Source organism: Gossypium arboreum, chromosome 7 (genome assembly GCF_025698485.1).
Source record: "Gossypium arboreum isolate Shixiya-1 chromosome 7, ASM2569848v2, whole genome shotgun sequence".
NCBI lineage: Eukaryota > Viridiplantae > Streptophyta > Magnoliopsida > Malvales > Malvaceae > Gossypium > Gossypium arboreum.
Genome location: NC_069076.1, coordinates 96,573,112 through 96,599,053, shown reverse-complemented (window position 1 = coordinate 96,599,053; position 25,942 = coordinate 96,573,112). Strand labels below are relative to the sequence as shown.

Below are 25,942 nucleotides of genomic sequence, written 5' to 3'. Positions count from 1 at the left end.
TCTCCTCCACCAAGTAGTCCAACTAGACTTCTAACAATTAAAAATATTGTTTCCATGTCGAAATTTTGTTTCTAATCTTCGCAGTAAGTCATGTATGGTTCACAAATGAAAGTGCCTCGATTGATGAAGATATGATTTACAAGATTTGAAAGAGGTGTTAGTATAAATTCTTTTTTAAATTATTTTAAAATTTCCAGCGACTTATTCTTTAAAATTGTAAGTTGAATTATTGAATATAAACAATTTTAAATGATTTATTATGAAAATATAACTTATAGAACACCATTAAAATTATATAAAAATACAGAGGTTTTTTTTTTAAATTTCCCATCTACAAATGCTTTATTTCTTTCGTTGTCACATATCAAATTTATATAATGTAAACACATTTAAAACTTAAGAATGTGATATATAATATACTAGTTTTTACATATGTCGTACTCATTTACTTAAATGTATTGTATTAAGGATTAGAATTTGGTATATTGATAATGTATTTTTTATTTCATAAATAATATTAAAAATTATTATATAATTTTTTATTTAATATTTTACTATACAACTATAGAACACTTGTCAACCTCCTAACTTTACTTGTATAGATTAGTATAATATTTTAAATTCATTATATAAATTAGTGCATGAGACGGTGGAATTGGATAAACAATCCACGCATAGACCCAATCGAGAACCTTGATTTTGTTGAAGAATGACTAGTAATATCGAAATCAAAATTAACAGTTACCAGAATGCTCGAGATTTAGAGCGATTCAATGGACGATCAGAAATCTGAAGTGATTCTTTTCTAGGCATGCAAAGGGTGGGGGATAATCTGAAATGGGAGTATTCTTGCTCTTTTGTTGTTGAGTAGCCCGGGACTCACTCTAATGTATTTTGGCCGTTTCTATAATGCAATAAATATGCATGTTGGATTTTCTTTAAAAAAATTGATATTGTAAATTTTTTTTGGTTGAATATAAGCATGAGTCCTAATGGAAATTATCATACTATCTAAGATATTTTTCTAAGTTAGCATATTACATAATATAGAGGATCTTTCAAGATAATTAGCTGCTCAATTACACCTCTATCTGTCTTAGTTATGTAATCAATAATTTTATTGCATTCCGCTGAACATGTCGAAATTTGACTTTCTAATTTTTAAAACATCAATCGAATTTATCTTTATTGTAAATATTTTATTACAATAATATTAGATATATGGAAGAGATTAGTAAAATAATTAATTTATTAATATAGTAGTATAGCATTGGTGAAAATATTAAGTAAGTTAATTGGTAAAATAAGTTTGAAGTTAACGAATAAACAATATAATAAAACATTTGCAGAAGTTAGTTTTGATTTTTATATATATTATAAAAGATACATGGACATTCCATTTTTAAAACATCATTAATTAAAATAATGAAATATATTTACCTAATATATGACAATTTTTCATACTTAAAGATTTATAATAATAAAAATGAGTGCTATTTTGCAAAGGAAAAAAATATAATAAATAGGAGTTGAGGTTTTGTTATTTGGTGAATGATTTGCAGGCTGACATTTTTTTTTTATTTTAGACTTGGGCCTTTATATTGTGTAGTTTAAGATTTATAATTAAAGCAAGTGACATAGATTTATAATAAATATAAAAAACAAAATTATGAATATATAAAATGATTTCATTTATTATAAGAGATAATACCATATATATGGTATTCAGCATTTGAATTTACCTATGGAGAAGAGTAGAAAGAAAACTAATATGTATATCCGCTTGATTTGGTTCCATTTTTTTAGGGTTCTTTTTAAGAAAACATACACTTTTAACTATAAAAGCCAAGTATTTAGTATTATTTTTTTAGGTTGAAAATTACTTTTGAATAGATCTGTTAATGAGTTGAGCTATTTGCTCAAGTTCATATGTTGCTTAAAATTAGGCTCGAAAAATGGGATTGAGCAAAAAATAGACCTATTTAAAATATGATTTGAGCATAAGTTTAAACACTCAATGATCGACCAATTTTCTATGTTTATAGTATATTATATAATTTATAAAACATAAAATTAAACTTATAGTAATATTTACTACTATAATATAAATATTAAAAAAAGTTAAGATGTTTATATATAAAATTTTAATAAATAAAAATATATAAAAATATTAAATTAAAAATCATTTTAATATTTTAAAATTTTCAAAAAATAATATTATAGGCCTAAAATTATTTTGATTTAGTCATTTACAAATATAAATAAATTTAAACAAAATTTATAATTTATACATGTTTAACCTCCACCCAACCATAAACATCTGTACGAAAAAATGCAAAATGAGGCCTTAATTCCATTCAACGTGGACACTTTCAACTTTTAATCACATTACAATCCAAGTAATTATTTATCTTACTATTACAATAGCTGTCTAAATAACTAAAATAGTAGCTACCAACTTAGGAAACTTTATAAACAAAGATACTTCAAAAGTGGAAAATTCCTAAATATTTGCTAATTTGTCCAAAACTCAATATATCAAGATTTCATTCAAAATGTCATTTAACCTAACTGGTAAAATAAGTCTTCGAGCTTTTTTTAAAAAAAAATTAATTAAATTCTTTTAAATTTTTCGTACTTAATTGAGCCTTGAACTAATAAAATTGGCTAAATAGGCCCTTTAACTGACATTAACAGTTAGTATTTAATAGCAACACTAACATAACCATTAATTAATGTCACGTCAACATCAAATGTTAATGTGGTAGTGCTACATCAACAAAAAAATTTAAATTATTTTTCAAATAAGTACACAATAAATCTTGATAAATAGTTATCCAAAGTCATTTGAATTTCGACATCCGTGTGTCTAAATTCCTTCTAGAATCATAAAAATATAAAAATTATAAAAAGAATCATTAAAATTTACTAAAATTTTAAAAAATTAATTAAAACCATAAAATTTATAAAACTTCTAAAAAATTATTAAAACCATAAAATTATTAAAAATCATTTGTAAAATATATTAAAATTAATTTAAAACCATAAAATGTTACAAAAAATAAATTATTTCTTATAAAATTTATAAAACTATTTTCCACATTTTGATTAAATTATTTGACTAATATAACTTGTGCAAATTAAAAATATTGAGGCAAAAATATAACAAAAAATTGTTAATCTTGATGTTATGATATAAGTTGTTGATATTTATTTTTTTATTTAAAATATAAAAATAATAAATTATTTTTATAGATTTTATAAAATTTTATGATTTTTAATTAATTCATAATTTTTTATATATTTTGTATAACTTTTTATGTTTTTATAATTTCATAATGCATCTGGAAAATGAATGTCCAAATTTAAATAAACCTAGACAATATTCTGTCCAGATTCATTGTGTAAGTATTTTAAAATTAATTTTAAAATATTTTTTTAATTTTTTTGATTTTTTTTGGTGATGTGGCATTGTCACATTAGAAATCAGTAATGACATGGCGTCTATTAACGGTCATGGGTTTGTTAGATCAATTTTATTAATTCAGGAACTCAATCGAGGGCAAAAAATAATTGAAAAAAAGTTAATTGTTTTTCATTTAAAATGTTGGAGGGCGGGTAACCATTCAAAACATAATCTTCTATTAATAATTTGAAGAACTTGTAGGGTAGAAAATAAAGGTTGAATGTAGGGGCGAAGCCAGAAAATTTTTTTAAGGGGGGTCGAATGAAATTTTAAATTTTTATAGTTCTATATATTTATAATTTGTAAATGATTAAATCAAAATTTGTTAATTTTAAGGGGACCAAAGTATAATTTTACTTTTATTAATTTAAAATTTTTAAAAAAAATTAAGTACCTAAAAAATAATTTTAAGGGACTAGGGCCATGCCAGCCCCTTGACTTCGCCCTGGTAGAACATTAAATTCAGATGTTGGATCACATATTTAAACTTTGAAATGTAGGATTAATATAAATAATTGGTTTAATTATATATATTTTTTTATTATATATGTATATATGTTGTTGTTTAACTTAATACTAATTAAAATGATCACGTTTGTAAAAATCAATTTTTATAATTTATTTTTAAAAACAAAATAATGGTAAATTTTAAAATAATTAATACAAATTTGTAATAACTCACCTAATATAATTGAGTTAATACATGGAATAATGCAATGTGTCGCACGGCTAGAGAACTAATATAATATATAGTGTGATATTGTCGGTGAAGACAATAATAAATTAGGAGTTTGGGGTGCCACTAATATTGGGATCTGAGAGTGTTGTAAAGTAACCGTCATAACCATGGCGGAGCCAAGAGGCGATAGGTAGGATACTCGGTCCCTCTAAAATAAAAAAGTTTTTATTTAGATTTTTTATAATTTATAAAATTTTAAATTAATAATAATAAAATTATACTATGTCTTACAAAATAATAAAATTTGATATAATTATTTAAAATTATAAAATATAATCTATTAAAATAATGAAATTATATTTTTATTATTGTAAAAATATACAATTTAATTTCGGCCCATAAAAAAAAATTTCTAACTCCGTCACTACTTTATAACCTTATAACATACATATATTTATAGATTCATGTGTTTTAGAATATACACGGAAAGGAATCATTTCATTATTTTTTGTTGATTATTACTTCAAAACTTATTGCTTTGGAATCCTTTATAGTTATGTAAAATATGTCACGTGTATTTCATTTTGATATTTAAGAATTAATTTTTAACAAGAGAAATGAATGGAACTTTTAGCAGAAGTACTACTTTGCTCTTTCATCTACCGTACATGAACTAATTTGTTTAATAAATGGGGTAAAATGTAATTAAACTCCTTGTATAAGGACTTCTACATTACTTTTACCCCCAAAACATGCATTTATATTCAATGATGCAATATTATTTTATTTTTTATCCGATGAAAAAGTTTATATTTTTCGAACTTTTTAGATTTAGTTTTTCTATTTCTATTTCTAAGAATTTAGTCATTCTATTTTTCGATTTCAAATTTTAAATTTAACTATTAACATCGATAAAAATTTTAATGTTAAATCATTGGTGAGGTATTTTGAAATTAAAAAAATTCACCTAATAACCATGTAATAATAAAAATATTTTTAATAAAAGAGTTTTAATGTTAAAACTAAATTCCTTAAAATAAAAGAGTATAAACAATAGTTATATAAATTTATTGAATGATGATATTTTGATTAATGTTACATTTAAAATTTATATTGAAAAAGAAAAATGGTAAGGGTGTCGGTGGCTTGTAGATGCATAATAAAAATACAACAATACTAACCTACTAAATTTTAAAAACTATGAAATAGTGATATTAAAAATACAGGAGCGAATATGACAAATTTAAACATTTTAATTTCAATTATTGTATGAAAAATAATATGCAATTTTATAAATCAGGTTGGAACAAAAAAATCATATCAAACTAATAATTCGGTCCTTATATGATATTAGTGTAAACATTAATTTGCTTATTATATATTCATTCATCTAAACCTTCTTTTGGATATAAGATGAGCTGCCAGGCTTCATATTATTGTTTCACCAGCATTTCAAATCAAATCATTGCATAACATTTTGTTCTCTATCCTTGAAAATGTTGATAATTGATAGGTTTTTCTTTTAATTTAATTGATATTAATATTGTTGTCAGTGTAGGAAAATGTGGGTTTGAACATACTGAAGCGTGTTTATCCTCTTATTTACTTTAATCAAAGTATCCTTCATGTCTATTTTACAATTCATAAAAACTAATCATTTTGGAGTTTGTGAAAAGCATACAAATATTACTCAAAACCTAACGATATTTAAAAATAATCTAATGAGGACACTACAAATCCTCCTTATTCAAGATAAACATTAGCCGAGATGGAAACTTTTCAACCCAACCCTTAGACTTTGAAAAAATTAGCCAATTTGCCACAAATTCAAACAACTGTCTAAACACATGTTCAATCACGAGTTTGAACAGACAACAAAACATAAATGAAAATAGAGAGAGTAAAGAGAGATTTACACATAGCCATTATTTGTTACAATTTAGTCCTTTTTGTTCAATTAACTATATCGGAACTTTAAAATTTCTTGACAAAACTTTAATACTAACTTATTAACACTCCATAAATATTTATAAAAATATTTATGGCTCGGTTTAAAATTTCCAAGGTCTTGATACCTCGTTTTCGATTCTAATTATTTTAATATTTATTTCTAGTACACTATTCACTATTTCAAAAATTTTCCTAACTTCACATTTAACTTATACTCACTAAATTAATAATATTTTCTACTCATTTTTCGAATTTAGTGATCTCGTATCACTGTTCCGACACCACTGAAAATTCAGGTGATTACACACAGGGCCATGTCTCGGCCCGTGTCTCAAATTTTGTAGCTTACTAACTTATGTCATACAATCGTGTTGCAGGTCGTGTGCTAGACCGAGTAATTCACTAACTTGGGTCACACGGCCATATCGCATATTGTGTATAACCTGCACTTAAAAAAAAATGACACATAGCCGTGTAGTCAGACCGTGTGTGTCACACGATTATGTGATAGCCTGTGTCTCAAGTTGTGTGCTCTATAATTAAGTCCTAAAACAAGCCATTTTAAGATCAAATCTTGTCCAATAAGCTACACCAATTCCATACACACTCAAAGGCCTTAAACACACTTCAACAATACCAAAACATGCTAAAATCATCATATACACAACACATTTCCATCATTCAATCAATGTACCCTCATTGGTACCACAAAATATACATCCAAAAAGTTCAATCAATTGCCATTTGAAAGCACCTCAATTCATACTAATAAAATCCATCAAAACAAGGCTAATATGTCACTACTCAATCACCAAACTTAGATAAAATAGCTACCTAATATCAACCATTACCAATCCATTCCGCCATTCTAAATAAGTACACCAAAATGATCATTCACATGTAGCTTTTAATATATATACAAACCAATTACACCATATATTACAAAGTAGGTTTTAATATTTTATAACTTTGCATAATTGGGAGACTAAAAAGAAAAGAAACATAGTTGGGTGATCTCTATTACAATTTACCCTAGAATAAATTGTGTTAACTATGAATTTATGCTTAGTTTAGTTTGTGATTTAATTCAAGTTTTACAGTTGATTTGATAAAAGTTAATTGCTAAATTAGTAGCTAATTATGAATTTTCATTAAATCAACTTTAAAATCAATTAAACATTAAAAAGTAACATTTTTATTTTTAAATGCTAAAATTTATAACTTTTATCAAATACAGCTTCCCACATTAGACAAAATATAATATGAATATTAAAAGAAGATGTCAAACTTAAGTGCTAAATTATGTATTAAACTTGATATAAAATGAAAATCTCATTAAAAGTAAAAAGATATATTAATATGATGTACCCAATGGCCAGGCTAGGGAGTTGGGCTCGAGCCCTTAAAATGAAAAATATTCTATTTAGACCTTTTATAATTTATAAAATTTTAAATTAATAATAAAAAAATTATATTTTAACCTCTAGAAATAATAAAAGTTTAACTAAATTTTAAAATTATAAATATATTCCCTATTAAAATGATGAATATTTATTTTTATATAATTTTGACGTACCCAAAAAGTTTTTTATAACAATATATTTGTATTTTTTATGTTATGATAGTGAAACGCAAAAGTAACGTTTAATTGCAATTTTTATTTGGTTTTGGGAATACGAAAGCAACCGACAGCAATGATGAACCAAAAAGATAAAACTGTTGACCTTCGTGTACAGATGTGCCACGTGTGCTTCGTTGGCCTAATCGCTAGACACACGTCGGGTACAATTACTAAAGCCAACGGTGACTTTAAAATTTGAAATGCGTCACCCACCCGCGCGTGCGAAGCATCCTTCAGACACGTCACTATCGTTTTTCCTTCATCGCTTGTTTATTTTATTTTATTTATTAGAACAATTTTCAAAAATTATATCACGCTAAAATTTAAATACAACTTCACATTACCTAATTAAATAAAAAAATACAACTTGAGTAATGAAATACAACTTCACATTACCTAATTAAATAAAAAATTTAAATACCAATTAAATACTTTTAAACACATATTAAACCCAAAAATTCAAGTTTACCTCTCTACCAACATCTAACACCTCGAATTACCATAGACTATGAAATTAGGATGGGCAAACGAATGGCCAAAAATAATCAAGTGGCATTTAATGTCATAAAGAAATTGTGCCAAAAACATTTAACAATCCTAATTTGTACCGAATGTGGTACTTATTTACTACTTTTGATTTTTTTTAATATAATAACATTTAAAATATATTTTCCATATTTACAACTTCAACTATTTTATGATTTTTTACATCTCACTAAGCATTTTCAAGATTTTAAAATGCTTAAAATATGTTTTAATATATTTTATCTTATTTTAAAATTTTTGGATTCATCAATTTAAAGTGTTTAAGATTATTTTAAAGCAATTTAATGACTAAATATCAATGCCAAGGGTTTAAATATTGAAACATTATTCAAAATATCAATATATTGAGAAAGCAATAGTCACAGTCAACTCTAGAAGGGAAAAAATTGATACCTTGCTTCATGGTATCGGTACTTAAGTGTATAATAGAAAAATTATTAAATTTTGCACACCAGATATACATCTAGTTGCAATTGATCCAAGTGACCATTATAAGGAAAATATAGGTGGACATTGAAAAGTCATCTTATCTAGAGAGATATCCACTATGAATTAATAGTAAATTATATGATTTAAGTTTAATTCACTCGTCAAGTTGCATCTCCGCTCATATATATTCAACTAGGATCACTCTCCCATTATGACTTTCCTTAGTGAAAGTATAGTTACACAATTCACTAATGTTACAATGAACAAATTGAATTCTCTCTAAATTCATACCATAAACAAAAATACAAGTATTCAATATACAGATCTTTGTAGCCCAAATCAATCCAACTAGTGTGATCTAATTTAATTACAAGGATTTCATCCATATCAAACACCATTGAGGCAAAAGATGATCTTGAGATATATTTTTTGAATTTTTCTTGATCATATATTTCTTTATTCGTGGAAAGATAATTACACTAAACTTCTTTAAGTTGTACTTCCTTAACTAAATTATTCCTCTAGTAAACCATAAAGTGTACTTCACAATATTCCTTAAGAAGATGCACAAAAGTAATCACAATAATTAGATCAAAATACACCAACAAAGTCAGCTCACATCTTCTTGCAATTGCATATATCAATATATATAGTAAATAGATGACACCAGGATTCTTGAAAACTAACATTGTTTGATCCAATTTGTTTGATCCAATCTCTTTTCCAATTATAATATCGTGATTTACTGTTCAAAATTTTCAAAAATATGCAAATAGATAATTAAGATTCGTTGGCCAAAAATGCCAACAAATAATGCAAGTTTTGTCATACTAACAACTATGTCCCAAGTTGCAATTTGACTTTGTATCTGGCAGGTAAATCTAACACTAACAATAACAACTACTAACACCTATATTTCTTAAAGGTATCAATACCTCCTTTAGAAGTATCGATACTATAGGTTGCAAGACACTTTTCAACACGATTTTTCACATTGTAATGATTATATTTTGATTCCAACGACTCCAAATGACTATAAATAAATTCCTTGATTTATAAGCACCTTATGAACATTACAACCAAAAATATATATATATATATATATATTCAAGCATCAAATCAAGAAAAAAACTAATTAGAGCTTTATTTTCTTCATCTTTGTCGTCATAATCTATACTTTTTGTGAGCTTAAATTAATTTAAATTTTGTAAATAAAAGGATTGTTAAAAAAGTAATATAAATGACAAACAAGTTTTGGGTGCTCGCTCTGTAAATCATATGCAAGTTCTTAAACTATATTTATTTTAATTTATGTTCTACCACATATGAACCTTATAAAGATTTATTCTAGTATAGATCTAGATATATTTTAGTTACCAATTTGATCATAATTTATAAAGATTAATTTTGATTATGGTTATTCAAATGTATTCTTTATAATTTTAATCCTAATAAATTATGTAATTTCAAACAAACTTACATTAAAGGTTAACACACTCTCTATTATTTTTTGTCCATTAATATCTAATGCAATTATTATCATCATTCGTCTCTAAAAAAATATTATTATCATTCAAATGCTACAAAAATTAATTTTTGAATAGTAAATACACGTATATTGAAAATTAATGAAAAAATAATGGTGTAGTTTGAACTCATTAATTAAAAATAATGAAATTTATAATTTAATTTATTAAACGAATTTTTCATCAAATATAGAAAGGATTTAAAATCCAGATTTTTTTATGCAAATTAAATAACTTCCCCAAAAGAACATGACACAATGAATCTAGTGGAGCTGTTTTCCATACTTTCCAATTAAAACGCCACCTCATTTACTTTGCACGTGCCACTCATGCTCTTTCCTCCCCTATACAAACCCCCCATTTCCCCCCTTTCCTCCCCTCTCACACTCGACCTTCCATCCCCTCTCCCTGCTTTGCTCTGAAAAGTCCCAAGTTTTTCTCCAATGGCGACCGTCTCTCCAACTCCTCTGTTGAAAGATGAGCTCGACATCGTGATTCCCACGATTAGGAACTTGGACTTTTTGGAGATGTGGAGACCCTTTTTCCAGCCTTACCATCTCATCATTGTTCAAGATGGTGATCCTACCAAGACCATCAAGGTCCCTGAAGGCTTCGATTATGAGCTTTACAATAGGAACGACATCAACAGGATTTTGGGTCCTAAGGCTTCTTGTATCTCTTTCAAGGATTCTGCTTGTAGGTGCTTTGGGTACATGGTTTCCAAGAAGAAATACATCTATACCATTGATGATGACTGCTTTGTAAGCTCAACCGTCGTCTCTTCCCTCTTCCCTCTTCCCTCTTCCCTCTTCTATTTTTTGTTTTTGAATTTTGGGTTTTGGTGGGTTTCTCCGAAAACAGTCTTCATTTTAAAGATCTGGGTTTGATCCAACTTTTTTAATACTGTTTTACTTTTGGTTTTAAGTTTCGGATCTTGATGTATGGATGTTTAGATCTTGACTTTGATTTGGGAATTTTGCATTTTGTTTGCTGTTTTGGTTACTTTAAAAAGCTGTTTTCTTTAATGTAGTTTCCTATCCTTTATTTGCTATTTGGATCTGCAATTACATAACATCTTTTGATCTGTGTTCCATGGTATGTTTTCAACTCAATTCCTGCTTTGGTTTGTCCCAAATTTAGTCATTTACCAATGAAATATAAGCCTTAGCAGCCTTTCCTAATAATGTTATGAAACATAGTGTTTTCTTCTTTTTTATTGTCTTTCATGTTTGATTTGTAAATCTTGAAATGTTGGTCGATTTTTAGATGCATATTATGTGTGTCTAATTGCTTTGGAGATGATTTTAGACCTTACATTTTAGAACGTGGTTTAGATTTAGCTGTATTTTGATGCATTTTCATGAGATCTGAGAATCAAATGTCTGGTAGTTTATATTCAATACATCGGCAATATACGAAAATCGGAAGTTTGAGGGGTTCCGGTTTTGCAGGTTGCTAAAGATCCATCTGGCAAAGACATCAATGCATTGGAACAGCACATACAGAACCTACTGAGTCCATCCACTCCATTTTTCTTTAACACTCTTTATGACCCATACCGATCCGGTGCTGACTTCGTTCGTGGCTACCCTTTCAGTCTCCGTGAGGGTGTTCCCACTGCCGTCTCACACGGTCTCTGGCTCAACATCCCGGATTATGATGCTCCCACGCAGCTTGTCAAGCCACTCGAGAGGAACACCAGGTATATATATACAAGTATAATCCTCCACATTGTGTGCTACATATATGTCTACTCATTTGAATGAAATCTAAATCATATGTTGAATTCCATATCAGGTATGTTGACGCTATAATGACGATTCCGAAGGGAACCTTGTTCCCCATGTGCGGAATGAATCTGGCATTTAACCGAGAATTGATCGGCCCTGCAATGTACTTTGGACTCATGGGAGATGGTCAACCAATTGGACGATACGATGATATGTGGGCTGGCTGGTGCACCAAGGTATCTTATCTTATCTTTCACGCTAGCGTCTACTCAATCTTTTCTCCCCTATAAGCTTATGATTAAACTGCATTGTTCGAATACCAGGTTATTTGTGATCACCTCGGATGGGGAGTGAAGACCGGACTTCCCTACATTTGGCACAGCAAAGCGAGCAACCCGTTTGTGAACCTTAAGAAAGAATACAAAGGAATTTACTGGCAAGAAGAGTTGATTCCTTTCTTCCAATCCGTTGCCCTTCCAAAGGACTGCACCACCGTACAGAAATGCTACATCGAGATCTCCAAGCAAGTGAAGGCGAAACTCGGCAAGGTCGATGACTACTTCAATAAGCTGGCGGATGCTATGGTGACATGGATTGAAGCTTGGGATGAACTGAACCCATCGGGCAATATATCCGCCAAGATTCCTAATGGTGCTTCCAAGTGAAAACACATCATTGTGTTATTTTGCAGGTTGGAGGGAGATACATTTATATATGTTACTACATATCTCATAGTTATATTTTATCATATTTACTGAGCTTAGATGAACAATAAGAAATTTATGGTTTTATGTATTGTATTAGACTTTGAGAGTTAGCTTCTACAGTTCTTAATTCAGATTATTGCATTTCAATTAATTAAAATCTCTTTTGTTGGTTTTATGTTTGAATATTTTCTTTTTGGTCTGAATGTTGAAGAAAGGGTAAAGCTTTTATGCCTTTATTCCTTTGGGCATCTTTTTTCTAATTCAAATGTTTGAATTTTAAAGGGATAAATAAGTATTTGAATTCGAATTTGATTATTTAAATTCTGTAGACTCCATGGATGTTGGTTACGAATTTTAAATTTGTTTCATATTTAAGGTAAGGATTGAATCTTCAATTATTGATTATAGGAAAGTTTTTTGTTATCTTATTTAACTCTCGTGATTATAATTATTTATTTTATAATGGAATGTAAAATGATGGGTCTAAATTAACAGAAGTAATAAATTTAACTATTTTAATTTGATGATCATTCTAAATATATATATAAAACATTTTGGTGAGCAGATGGAAACCCAATGGAGACGTCAAATTCAGCTATTGTTGGGTTATCATTGACGCGTCTCATTGGATAGTCCATGTTGACGCAATTCTTCAAGAGGAGTTTAGAGGCTGAATTTACCCAAAAAATATCACTTATCGAACTCTCGACCACAAAAATGTTGGGCATTGATTTAGGTGTTGCGATAAGATTTTTCGAACTCTTTCTTACCCGTAGGAATAGGAAGTGTAAATATTGGCTACGAAATTTCCAAACACAGACATAATTTTGTATGTAAAATAAAAATCCCCGATGATGTTTATAATAATAAGCTTTCAACAAAAAGAGAAAAGTGTGGGTCCACCGTCACCACCACCAGCAGCACAATCTTGGAAGTGTTCCACAAACAAGCTCATGCCCTGTGTCGTCATCGTTGATGTTCTGCTCTCTATTGTTTCCATTAGTGAAGTGCAGTGCCCCACCACCTGCTTGATTTTGACATTGGACAATCAATCATGTTACACCCAACCAATTTCTACTCTCTTTTATTAACTAAAAGTTCGGTGATTTATCGTACTCGAGTTCTTTTTTTTTCTTTTAAGATGTTTTTGTTATATTAAGTTAATTGCCTTCTATATATTTAAATTTTGATTTTTTTAAATTATAAGAAGAATATAAAATTTTAACAACAACATGATCAAATCATATTTAGAGCGGTAAATATCCTAATCATTAGTTTAATACACGGATTTATTTTAATTTCTAACTATAAAATTTTCTTTCAAACATCATATTTAAATTGTCTTAATATTATTAAAATTTTATAAATTGTCTTTTAATGGTCAAAATATAAGTTGTTTTGAAAATCTCTTTAGAAACTAAGTATTCTATAGTTTTGAAAATGGATTTGGTTGATTAAAAAATTGATTAATATTATATTAATATTTTAATGATTGAATTACATCATTTGAAAATCGAGTAATAGTTTAGAATCTAAGCTATAATTTGAAGATTTCCTTCGACTACCCTTATATACATATTTATTTATATATATATGAAATATCATTTATGAAATATAAGTTTCTAAAAATATAAAAATCATTTAAAAGTTAAATATAACAATAATGGTTACATACTCCAATCCAATACTAATATCAGATTCATTATGCATAGACTTTACTAGTCCCATGTCTTATCAATATTTTAAAATTTACACTCTTAAAAGAAAAAAATCTTAAATATATTCAGATCATGATAAATAATTCTAGAACATATTAAAAGAGTTTGAAAGATTAAAAAGTTTAGAAATTTAAGAAAGAGACCTAAGTCTTGTGGAATCAAGTAGAACATTTTGAAAACTCTAAAATATTCTAACCATGTATAAACTTGTATAGAATATAAATAAAATTCTAATGACGTAAGCTTAACCGTCAGATGTATCAAATCCTAGTAGTAAGATCAAAGGGCATTAACTTATATAACAGAAGGCACCCTCCCTCATTCGTACATAAACAGAGATAAACAAGCCTTTTCAGCAATAACACTTCCAAGAAATTTCTCAACTCTCAAAGTGTTGTTTGTGTGCTCTCTTGGTATGCTTGTTAGAGTTGATTTAGGCCTTTGTTAGCGTTAACACCCAAGCCTAACGCTACAAATTACTGAAACTAAAGTCTTTTGGTAATGCTAATACTAATTTAGCAATCGTATGGCCTTTTGGTAATGCTTTTAGGCCTCTCCAAATCTCTTCACTATAGTATTAAGTGATTCGACGATTTTAAATAGGAATAGATTATTATAAAAAAAAAAATTTATTTTTTTAAATATGTTACGATTTAATCAATTATTTCCCATTAAAATATACACTGTCGAATTATCTAAATTTGATGCTACATTTAAATTTTACTATTTAAAATTCAAATAACATGGAGTTTGTTTTTTAAACCAAACATCTCATGTTGGAGAGTGTGGTTACATGGTATCAAAAAGTTTCCCCTTAAATTAATTTTTCTTTTTAAATAAAATTGATATGCGTCGAAAGTAGACTGGTATAATATTTTTCGAATGATGCATGTAAAATGATAGAAGCAAAAAAAAAAAAATTAATAAAATAAAAGCAATATTCTAGTAACAAGAAGAAAAAATATAGTAAAACAATTTCATTAAAAGAATGAAGATGAGTTGGTAGGGTTTGGCTACAAAGGCTACGTACAACTCTTAAATTTAAGTTTTAAAAACTAAAATAGTTACTATAGGTTGCCTTTCAGTTAACTCCATGCAGGGAATCCAAGTTTAAAAGAACGTCATTTGTTGACGAATGGGTTCCCTTTTATAAAGTTAGCTATTGGGTGGCAATACTTCCATGGCGAATGCAGTGATAGTGTCACACGAACGCTAAGTCAGTCTTAACCATGAAATGATCCTATCGAACTAATGTGGTAACAAAGACCACACGAAAGCTCGAGGCCACTCCTCCTAGTAAGACATATCTAGGTGTAGGATTAAGTTCATGATGCAAAGTGAATGAAAAATTACAACGAATACAATTATAAATAATAATAATAAGACACAAAATAAACATAATCAATTAATAAGCTATTGGGATACGGGATACAGTGCCTTTAGTATAGTTTGTCATTATATATATTTTTATTTTTCAAATAAATTGATTTAAATAAAATTTCATTATTCTCATTAATATCATTTTGTACTTATCCTTAATGGTATTTACATGCAAAATAAAATGTAAGAAAATATTGACTCACTAATTTCCTAACATTTAACTAGTACTAAGTTGTTGATATGTCGATTTCAATATGACAAATTAATCTTTTTTCACATCTAAAAAGCTTGTTTTCGAGTGTTGTTCGAATCTTTTTATTGCTTTTTCTTAATTATGTTATAATTATATGTTTGATGCACTTTCAAGGACTTAACTGAGGGATAAGAAGGAAGGAATCAAGCAAGCAACTTGGGTATTATGACCTCGAGGAGTTAGTGTCACAACATTACTCCATTATATATATTTATTTAAATATATGTATGAAATATCATTAAAAAGTATATATGTATGAAATATAACTTTTTAAAAATATAAATTTATTTATAAAATTAAATATAAAAATAATGGATACATATTCATAATTAATGTTAATATCGGATTCATTATATATCTAGGCTTTATTAAACCCATGTCTCATTTTAAGCAGCAATAGCAAGACAATATCTCAAAATAATGCACTCTTGAAAAACAATCCTAGAGATTTTTGGAACATGACGCACACTTCTAAAACACATCAAAAGAGTTTAGAAGGCTCGAAAAAGTTCGAAAGTCCAAGAAAGAGACCTAAACCTTATGGAACCAAGTAGAACATTTCAAAATCTCTATAATAGCCTAGGCATGTATAGACTTGTAGAGAATGTTCTAGAGACTTGATCTTAATTATCAAAAGTATTAAATCCTAGTTGTAAGATCAAACGGCCTTAGCCTATATAAAGGAAGACACCCTTCCTCATTTGTATATAGATAGAGATAGACAAGCCTTTTGAGCAATAACATTTCCAAGCATTAATTAAGGTTTGATTAGGGGTTCTAATTTCGATTCTTAAGTTCTTTCATAGGATTAATTAGGGTTTTAGGTAGCTTTAAATCTTCACGTCAATTTGTCGCAATGGTCACTGTTTAGTGATCGCAATAGACAAAATGGTGCGAATTGTAGCAGGTTTGACTACTGGACTTAATGTTTCACGAAAATCACACCCACGAACTTGAGAACACCCTTTGGCAACCAACCGCCCTTTCTGGCAAACCACTATACCATCCGCATTCTGTTTGATTTTAAAAAACCATTTGCAACCAATTATCTTTCGTCCCGGAGGTAAAGGAACTAAAGCCCAAGTGTTGTTATGAAGCAAAGCATCATATTCCTCCTGAGCAGTCATCCTTCATTCCATACTAGAAAAGGCTTCATCAATATTATGAGGCTCTTGTTTAATAAGTTCAACTGTCAACACCTTCGGTTTAAAGATATCTGCCTTCGATTGAGTGACCATAGAATGAGTATTGATAGGCTAATGTTGAAGATAATAAATAGAAATGAGAACTGCTTGTGTAGGACAAGAAGTGTTGGAGTTACTGTCGAAACAAGGACTAGCATAGTCAGCAGGTATCGGGATTCAAGTTCTGAAATGAAGTGGTTAGGACTGGCTCGGAGGAAGAAACTGTCGGTTGAATCAATGGAGCAACATTTAAGGAAACCTTACGTGTAAAAGAGGAGTGAATGATAAGGCAAAATGTGGTAACCCGATCTGACATTGGAGATGCCAATGGAGCACTAGAAGTAGCAAACAAGAAGTGATCCTCATCGAACACCACATGTCGAGAAATAAACATCCATCCATCCGAAGCAAGACGGTGATAACCTTTGTGTTGAGAGCTATAGCCAAGAAAAGTACATGGTTGGGACCAAAACTCCAACTTATGTTGATTAAACTGTTGAAGGTACTAGTAGCAACAACCCCCCAAAACACGGAGGTAATCATATTCTGCATAAGTAACATAAAAAACCAAATACGAAGACTGGTTTTGAAAAACCAGAGTAGGCAATCGATTTATCAAATGGACAGCACATGAGAAGGCATATCCCCAATACTTCATTAGTAAATGAGCTTGAGCTAGTAATGTAAACCCAAATTCAACTATATGATGGTGCTTTCGTTCGACAATCCCGTTTTGCTCTGATGTGTGTAGACATGTAACACAATGGATAATGTCATGTTGAGCCAACAAGGAAGTAAATGGGTGAAATTCACCACCCTAGTCACTCTGAAACTACTTTATGTCTTTGCCAAACTGAACTTTCACCAATTTCTGAAACCGCATAAAACAATCAACAACTTGAGATTTCTTGTGAATGAGAAACAACCATGTAAATCTACTACAAACATCAACAAATGAAACATAATACCAACTAGTCCCGGAACTAACAAGGGCAGGACCCCATAAATCAGAAACAACTAGATTAAATAGATGATGATACATAATGGTAGAGGCCGAAAATGGTAATTTGTGTGACTTCTCTTGTTGACAATCAGAACATATATGTTGCATTTTATTAGTAGGAATAGAAAAATTATAAGATTGTAAAAGAAACAGGAGAATACTCAACGATGGGTGTCCAAGTCAGCGATGCCACAATTCAAACAAATTACTCTTAGTAGTCAAGGAAGAACTAGTGCCCAATTCTGCATTATGGAGAGAAATGTCAGAACTTCGAACTAAACCTATATTGTCTGAAGAAGACACCAGAGAAAACTGATAGAATCCTTCATATGTGTGGCCTCGAAGCAAAATTTCTTAGGTATGTATATCATTTACAAGACAATGAAACGGATGAAACTCAAAAAACACATTATTATCTTCAGCAAACTGAGAAACTGAGGGAAAATTTTTACAAGTATTAGGTACATGTAACACATCTGTTAAGTGCAACAATTTACGGGAAGTAGAAATGGCACTATGGCTTAAGTGCGCAATAGTAGCACAAGAACCATCACCCGTAAGCAAAGGAATTTTATTTGAATATTCACTCATATTACTTAATACGGAAGCCTCATGACAGACGTGATTTGTAGCACCAGAATTGGGGTACCAAACAGACATTTCGATGGAGGTAGATGGCAAAGACATAGGTTGGTTGGACAAAACATTAACTAGTCTAGCAGCATCCGGTAAACGAGTCCCAACAGTAGCAACATTCGACAAACAAGGCCCAATAAAATTGGGCAAAGCAGGTGCAAAGGAACTAATAGCAGCAGGCCCATAGGACGGAGCAACAGACCCAAACATAGTAAGAGGCCCATATGTCATTGACCCACTCTACTTTGGCAAATAAGTTACCTAATTCACTTGGGCCATGAGGCTAGCTTGTGATAATGGGCCAGCAGGTAAAACATGGGAGAACATACATAGGACACAGGAATTTTTGATGAAAATCCATAAAGAGAAAAAGCATTAGGGTTCGGGGCAGCCACCAAAAAATCTTCATAGACCTGAGAATTTTGGCACTAAAAGCTACAGTAAACAAATGGCATGCCGTGATCCATACTTCATGAGTTGTGTTGGCACCTATAAAATACGATAAAAGATCGCCACTAACTGTGGATAATAGCTAAGATGCAAGAAGTTTATCTTATTGATGGTAAGATACAAAGTCTGGGTTATAATTTAACTTCCTTTCCTAATCTGATACAAATCGAGACGGAGTTGGAATAATGCCATTAACGTAGTCAGTAAGTCCATATCCATCGATGATAAGCCTCAGTTGATGTTGCCATTGAACAAAAGCATCATTTTTAAGCTTCCTTGTATCATGGCGAGGAAAAGATTGAACAATTCGGTAAGCCCTTTCTCCATCTGGAAAACACAGTGACGAGGGGTTGTGAACAATAATAGAGTTTCTTGGATAAATTGCTTCATTGGCAGACACATCATGCAAAGTTGCAGCCATCGAGCACAACAAAAAGCAACCCAGAAAAGAGCTCTTGATACCATGAAAGTAACTCACATACAAAGGCAAGAATACTCACTTTGTTTACTCACGAATGAATCAGAAATTTTAGCTTCAATATTATTGAGATAGAAGAGAGTATATATACACATAGAATGAGAGAATCTATTATTTAACCAACTAACAAAATCTTTAACCAACTAACTAATTCTGTTTCAACCGACTCTAGTATATCCAAATGTAACACCCCTTAACCCTAAACTGTTACCGAAACAGGGTTATGAGGCATTACCGAACATATCAGACAATTTACAAATAATTCTTAAATAAATAAAAAACATATTATAATATAATCATAAATTCATATAATTTTTTTCTAATTGACTTCATTCATTTTTTTTTAAATTCAATATAACCCCTTTATAAATATTTAACCTTCCCTGCAAATTTCCAATTGCAACCAAACCAATTCCAGTATTTCAACCAATGCATTTATATACTCAAATATACTTAAATCATACTTGGCATATTGACTTAACAACTTAATTAATGAAAACCCTATTATCATTTCTAATTAGCTCATAAAACTATTCAAACCATTTCAATTCAATACCAATGTCATAAACAATTTTTACCATTTCACTAATTTAATTATCAAAACACCAAATACCTTTCTTTACAACAAAATTTATATAACATACCAAAATAACCATTATAATCCCTATGTACATGCCACTTTCACTTAAAGGAAGAAAACATCACCAAAATCTTGATGCTGGAGTCAAGATCGTTCGAATGCTAGACCAGGACACTGGACTCTTATCAACCTGTGCATAGAAACAACTGTACGCTGAGTATTCCTTACTCAGTGGTATTACCATAATTCAAATTATAATAGCAATAAAGAATTATAATTACCAAGCAAGTAACTATCCAATTTCTCAAATATCAATTCATTCTTAAACTTTCATTAATTAACAATAACAATACAATTTTTAGCTATTCTTAAATTTCCATCACATATCACATGTAACAATTTCAATCACTACATGAACATTAAGTTCATGCCTTTCATTATCAAACTCAATTTTAATCCATAATTTTCTCATTTCTTTCAATATTTTCAATAATATAATCAATCAATTTATTTTAAATTTCTTATTTCAGTTGTTCACCCTATTAACAAACCCGGACTTTGACGGATACACAGATTCCAACCCAAACACACCGATACAGCTAGACTTGCTCATGGGTCGGGCTACCCGGCCCCGCCCAAAGGCCCGCCCAAATGTGAGAGGGTTGGGCAAAGATATAGGCCCAAAAAATGGGCTTGGACAAAAAATGAAGCCCTTTTAAAAAATGGGTCGGGCCTCGAGTAAGGTATTTTTGGCCCAGGCCCGACCCGGTCTAAATTCACTAAATGACAAAAAAAATTACTTTTTTTTTTGTTTTTGAATGTTATTTTCTTGTTGTTTTCTTCCTATTTTGCTACCATATTACTATTAGTTGCTCATATTTTGTTGTTATTATTTGGATATTATATAAAACTTATTTTATTATTAATTTTGTTATTATTTTAAAGGCATTTGTTAATTTTATTATTATTTTAGAGTTATTTGCTTGTTAAGTTGCATCTATCTTAGTGTTATTTAAGTCTACATATTTTTAAAATTTATTTTCAATTTGTTGGAAAATATTTATTTTGATTTTTTAGTATTTTGATGTATTATATATATTTAAAAATTATATAAAATAATATAAAAATAAATACAATTAGGTGCCTGCCCAGTTTTAGTATTTTATTTGGGTCGGGCTTGGGTAAAATTTTAAGCTCATTTTTTGGGTCCGACCCCGCCCGAGCCCAATGAATGGGTCTAAATTTTTAGTTGAGCCCAACCCGAACCTGGCCTGGCCCGGCCCATGATCACCTCTAAGTACAACACATTGTGCCTAAAACGGTACATAGTACACGATCGATATCTGACACATAAGTGCTCAAACGACATGCATAAGGTGCTCAAATATGACACATAAAGTGCCTGATCGGCAAAGCCGATAAATCCCATACTCTTCCAAATCCTATGGCATGCCAATTATATCCGACTCAGCCCGACTAGCTAATAGGGTATTCCATATTACTTTTCAATTTTAATTCCATTCTCAATTTAATTACAACTCAATTCAATATACTTTTTCATTTCAATCCACATACAATTCAATTTCAATACATATTCATCATTCAACTCAATTCTCATTCAATTCAACAATAACACTTACCTTATAATTTACTTACCATATACATAAATTTAATTTAACATTTAATGAATAAATAAATAATTTGAATTATAGTAATACAAATCCGAATTTCACAGTTACTCCTCGACGACATTCTCCTTCCCTTTTTGTATCGATACCTCGAATTCTTTATTAGCTACGAAAATTAAATAATTATACTATTAATTACAGCACTAATTTTACAATAATAATTGAATTTCTATTCAATTTCTTCCTTATTCTCAATTTGATCTTAACTAAGTTCACTTACTTTCCTAACTCAATTTATACTTTATTTCTATTCAAATTTTGACCAAACTCAAATTTAACTATTAAATTTTTAGCATAAATCCCTAATTTCGATTTTTTCTCAATTTAGTCCCTACAACACAAAACTTATATTTTCTTTTACAATTTAATCCCTTTATCAATTCTAACTTGAAATTCATTCAATTAAATCCCTAATTCAACAATTTGTCCAACATGAACCATGCTTAAAAACCTATAAACTTCCAAAACCTCAACTTATTTTGAACAAATCTTTGTTTTAAAGCTTCTAAATTAGAGGTGATCATGGGTTCGGGCCGGGCTCAGCTAAAAATTTAGACCCATTCATAGGGCTCGGGCCGGGCCCAAAAATAGGCTTAAAATTTTGCCCAAGCCCAACCCAAATAAAAATACTAAAACCCGGGCCCGGCCCGGCCCGGCCCGGCCGTATTTATTTTTATATTATTTTATATAATTTTTAAATATATATAATACATCAAAAATAATAAAAAATCAAAATAAATATTTTCCAATAAATTGAAAATAAATTTTAAAAAATATGTAGACTTAAATAACACTAAGATAGATGCAACTTAACAAGAAAATACCTCTAAAATAATAATAAAATTAACAAATGCCTTTAAAATAATAACAAAATTAATAATAAAATAAGTTTTATATAATATCTAAATAATAACAATAAAATAAGAGCAACTAATAGTAATATGGTAGCAAAATAGGGAGAAAACAACAAGAAAATAACATTCAAAAACAAACAAAAAAATAGCAATTTTTTTTGTCATTTAGTGAATTCGGGCCGGGCCAGGGCCAAAAATACCTTACCTGAGGCCCAGTTCATTTTTTAAACGGACCTCATTTTTTTGTCCAAGCCCATTTTTCGGGACTATATTTTTGCCCAAACCCTCCCACATTTTGGGCCGGGCCGGATAGTCCGACCCATGAGCAGGTCTATTCTAAATCATCAAAATTAAATTAAAAGGTCTTAATTGACTTAACAATCAAAGCTTTAAACCTTAAACCCTAATTTTACCTTTTTCTTTTCTTTCTTTTCTTTTCTCTGTTTCGAATGCCTCTATTTCTTTCTTTTTTGTTTTGCTTTTGCTTTTATTTCATTTTAGTTTATTTACTTTATGTTATAATAATATAATATATAATAATTATTTAATAACAAATATCTTTTAGCTTAAATTATAAGTAATTATATATTTATTTTACATTTGTACTAATAATTTTATTACAATTGTCATTATTTAATTTGTTTATCAAACAAAAATCTTATAATTTAATTATTTAACTTAATAATATTAATAAATATTTATTTTCCAATTTAAATATAAATATTACAAATGTATATATTTTATTTATACACTTGTAATAAATCATCTCCATCCACTTTTCTCCATTTTATTTCATCATATAGTATTTCATCATCACCCTACATTTGTTATGTTTTACTTTGTTTATCCTATAAAATCTCATAATATAATTAATATAAATTAATAATAACAATAATAATACACTATAATAAATATCTATTTAATAACAAGTATAAATATTACAATTGTACACATATATTTTTGTACATTTATTCAATATCATCACCATCCATTTGGCAAATTTTAATTTATTTATCATACAATTGTCTTTATTTTATTTATTTCCTATAATATAATATCTTAACTTTAATTAATATAATTTATAATGTTTTAATTAAATAATATTTTTATATAAATAAAAAAATCTAATATTTTTCATGTATCGTTGCCTCATCTTAAGCCATTGGCTTATTTACCTATTTAGTCCCTATTATCTTTTACTTTATAATTAAACTTTACACCTTTTTCAATTTAGTCTTTTTCACTAATTACTCTAAATTAAGCTAAATTCACCTAATTTAAACCTAATTAAACACATCACTAGACTCATAAATATTTCTAATAATTATTTTTGAACTCGATTTACGAATATGAAAGCCCGATATTACACTTTTCCAATGCCCGTAAATTTTGGATCATTACACCAAAACTCCCTACACTTCATTCTCAATCTTTTATTTAGCATTTCATTTCATTCTCTCTCTTTAAAGTGAGCTATGATCCCTCCTTAATATTTAGCACTATTTCAAGATAAAACTTACGCAATTCAAATTTGTAATGACCAACTTTCTCACCTTTACTCTCTTAGGACCTTAGTTATGATTGCTTTAGCTTTCCTTAAATTTTTAACAACATCAAGTTTACATGAATTTAAGAATAGCTTTCATAAAAAATTAAGCGTTATGCAAACTTCTTACGTTTTTCGCCTTGATCGAATGATAGTAACTTTGTTGTAAATTTTCTCTTCTTTCTCCACCGAATGATAGCAAATTTGGCTAATTCTTTTGCTCCATTCAATTGTCCACTAAGAAAACAAGCATGAAATGTAAAGCTTGTTTAATTAAGCTAACACCTTACTCACTTTTCACTTTAATCCACCAAATGACACCTAGCACCTACTCGCTTCATAATCATGGATAACTTTTTTCTTCCAATCATCACAGTTTAACCCAGCCATTATTCCATGAGTTAATTGCAATTTTAGTCCCTTTTTACTTAATAGGAAAATCGCAACTTAACTCGCCCCTATTTCACAAAATTCAGTTTAGTTATTGCTGAAAATTTGCCAATTATACTTTACTACCTTTAACTCCTAGATGTCTAATTCAACCGGCAAATTGGAGAAGCTTAGGGCAACCTTAAGAAGAGCAGCTTTTCAAAAGAGAAAAGAACCCCTGAATGAGTAAAAAAAAGAAAAGAAAAGAAAAGGTGAATGTGAGGAAATCTTAAAATCCCTAATTTTCTTTTATAAAAAAAAACATTTATTACTGGAAATAATATGGTTTAATAGCCTTATAGGCATTTGTATATTTCTTCCTTGTATATAAAATAAAATTTATAAGTATGCTTCGTAGGAGGAATAAAAAATAGAAAGAAAAAGGTAATTTTATTTTCATCGTTTAAAAAAATTAAATATTTTTAAAAATGCATAATTTTACTTAAAAAAATTGCATAATTTTGAAATAACATACAAAATTTTCTTATTTTTCTCTTCTCATCATTCCAATTTGAAAAAATTATTTTATATATTGAATAAAATATTTTCTTCTCTATCAAGCCAACTTAAAATTATTTTCTTTCTAATTTTCCACTACCTTTTCTTATCCCTCAACTTTTTACTCAAAACAAACACACCCTAAAATTTTGCTTGGTAGAGTAGAAAAAATTGAAAAGATAGAAAAGAAATATAATTGTCCATTCCATAAATGTGCTTGATAAGAAAAATGAAAAATAGAAGAAAAAATGTTTCTTTGGAACCATGACTTGATAGAGTTAAAATTAAAACAAAATAAAATAAAATAATTAAAAAATACATAATTTTAAACTAGCATATACTCCTTTCTCACTTTCTCTCCTTTTATCATTTCAATTTAAAAAAAACTACTTTTAATGCATTAAGATGAAAAATAATCATCCTCCTATTTTCTTTCCTCTCACTTATATTCCTTAGCACACTCAAATTATTTTCTTCCCACTTTCTATTTCATACCTCTCATTCCTTCACTTTTTAACCCAACCAACTATTCAAATCGATAAAACATACCACTTTATCACAAATATGCGCTCTCATGTAAGCAAGTTTCCA

At 28.9% G+C, this 25,942-nt stretch overlaps 1 protein-coding gene across 1 annotated transcript; it reads left to right on the top strand.

The window, feature by feature from the left end:
* Positions 1-10,544: 10,544 nt before the first annotated feature.
* On the top strand, positions 10,545-12,811 carry LOC108455757 (probable UDP-arabinopyranose mutase 2). Its single transcript, XM_017754306.2, has 4 exons — positions 10,545-10,978; positions 11,669-11,919; positions 12,015-12,183; positions 12,271-12,811. Exons 1-4 carry the CDS (start codon positions 10,661-10,663, stop codon positions 12,610-12,612), a joined length of 1,080 nt encoding a protein of 359 aa, XP_017609795.1. The 5' UTR covers positions 10,545-10,660; the 3' UTR covers positions 12,613-12,811.
* The last annotated feature ends 13,131 nt before the right edge of the window (positions 12,812-25,942 follow it).

Bases quoted from the DNA above. Each gene is read 5' to 3' on its own strand.
- LOC108455757 (XM_017754306.2), top strand. From the start codon at position 10,661: ATGGCGACCGTCTCTCCAACTCCTCTGTTGAAAGATGAGCTCGACATC. The intron at 10,979-11,668 runs GTAAGCTCAACC...CCGGTTTTGCAG, and splicing joins CCATTGATGATGACTGCTTT to GTTGCTAAAGATCCATCTGG. The intron at 12,184-12,270 runs GTATCTTATCTT...TTCGAATACCAG, and splicing joins GGGCTGGCTGGTGCACCAAG to GTTATTTGTGATCACCTCGG.